The following is a 1,273-nucleotide window of genomic DNA, read 5'->3' as shown; positions in this document are numbered from 1 at the left end:
TTAATAACAATACTGATAATAAAGATATTAATTATTGATATCTTGTTTAAAAAGGATATTAATAATAATAATATTAATATATTAAATTAATGCGTAATTATTTACAAATAATGGTTCGTGAGTCGTCAGAATTAGTCGAGGTTAAATGAAATCATATAAAGATTTTTGTTTAAATTTTGCCGGAAATTTACGGGTTGTCACATATTTGTTCAATAATTGTTCAATAATATTCATTACTTTGATTCCGAAACACATACGTTTATTCTGCATTGTTTCTTATATGAATAACTCCACTCATTACAATCCCTCATAACCTCTTATAAGACATTTTCATATCTAGCTCTCTACAAAAACTCTCATGCGATCGCGATTACACAACGCAAAAAGTATTAAAAAAATCAACTCATACAACGAAATGGGCGCTTGTTTATCTTCAACAGGTGACTCGATCCATAAATTCACTTGTGCTCTTGTTATATCAAACAAAGGCGAATTACGACTGTACCCGACTCCTATATTTGTCTCTGAAGTTCTTCACTTAGAAAATCCTTCATCGTTTATTTGTAACTCCGACAACTTATTTTACGATGAAAATGTCATATCTTTGAATTTGGAAGATGAGCTTGATGCGGGGCAAATTTACTTTATCTTACCTAAAACAATGCTTAGTCGTCGCCTTAGTGTATCAGATATGGCCGCACTGGCAGTCAAAGCAAATAAAATACTGCTCTTGACTCTAGCACCAGCAGCTCCAGCTCCAGCTATATTTCCAGTTCAAATTCTCAAATTAGGACAAAAAATAAGGCTCGTATATCGCCTATGGTGCTAATTGAAACTAGTCAAGTAAATGCTGTTGAGGAGGAAAATGGAAATACAAGATACAAGCAACAACGGAATAATGGTAATGGCGGATTAAGAGTGTCAAGATCAAGGTCCATAAGGAAGATAATGAGAGGTAGATTAGCTGCAATTCGATTGTTTAGGTTGAGATTGTCGACTATATATGAAAAGGAAGGGTGTGATGATGTGATGCAATTTGTTACGATTGATAAGTTTATATGATAATTGTTGTTCATGACATGAGTTTTCGGTTACGAACCAGTCGTGATATATGATGTATGTACTGATATTGAGGCATGAAAGAAACTACTTTGAGGATTTAATTTGTTTGATCAAGAAATATGGCTTGATATTTAAATCTGGAAGTTCATATTACGGAGTAAATTACTTTGTGTTTATAAATTAGCACTAAAAAGTTTGAAAAATTTAGAAA

At 32.4% G+C, this 1,273-nt stretch overlaps 1 protein-coding gene across 1 annotated transcript; it reads left to right on the top strand.

Moving 5' to 3' along the window:
* Positions 1-415: 415 nt before the first annotated feature.
* Positions 416-1,062, top strand: LOC139855150 (uncharacterized). Its single transcript, XM_071844396.1, has 2 exons — positions 416-772; positions 862-1,062. The coding sequence occupies exons 1-2, from the start codon at positions 416-418 to the stop codon at positions 1,060-1,062; spliced, it is 558 nt and encodes a 185-aa protein (XP_071700497.1).
* Positions 1,063-1,273: the final 211 nt, after the last annotated feature.

This window comes from Rutidosis leptorrhynchoides, chromosome 6, assembly GCF_046630445.1.
Source record: "Rutidosis leptorrhynchoides isolate AG116_Rl617_1_P2 chromosome 6, CSIRO_AGI_Rlap_v1, whole genome shotgun sequence".
Classification (NCBI taxonomy): domain Eukaryota; kingdom Viridiplantae; phylum Streptophyta; class Magnoliopsida; order Asterales; family Asteraceae; genus Rutidosis; species Rutidosis leptorrhynchoides.
This window is presented reverse-complemented; position numbering and strand designations above follow the sequence as displayed.

Excerpts from the sequence above, each read along its gene's own strand:
- LOC139855150 (XM_071844396.1), top strand. The coding sequence starts at position 416 with ATGGGCGCTTGTTTATCTTCAACAGGTGACTCGATCCATAAATTCACT. Across the intron at positions 773-861 it reads CAGCTCCAGCTATATTTCCA|GAAAATGGAAATACAAGATA; the intron begins GTTCAAATTCTC and ends GCTGTTGAGGAG.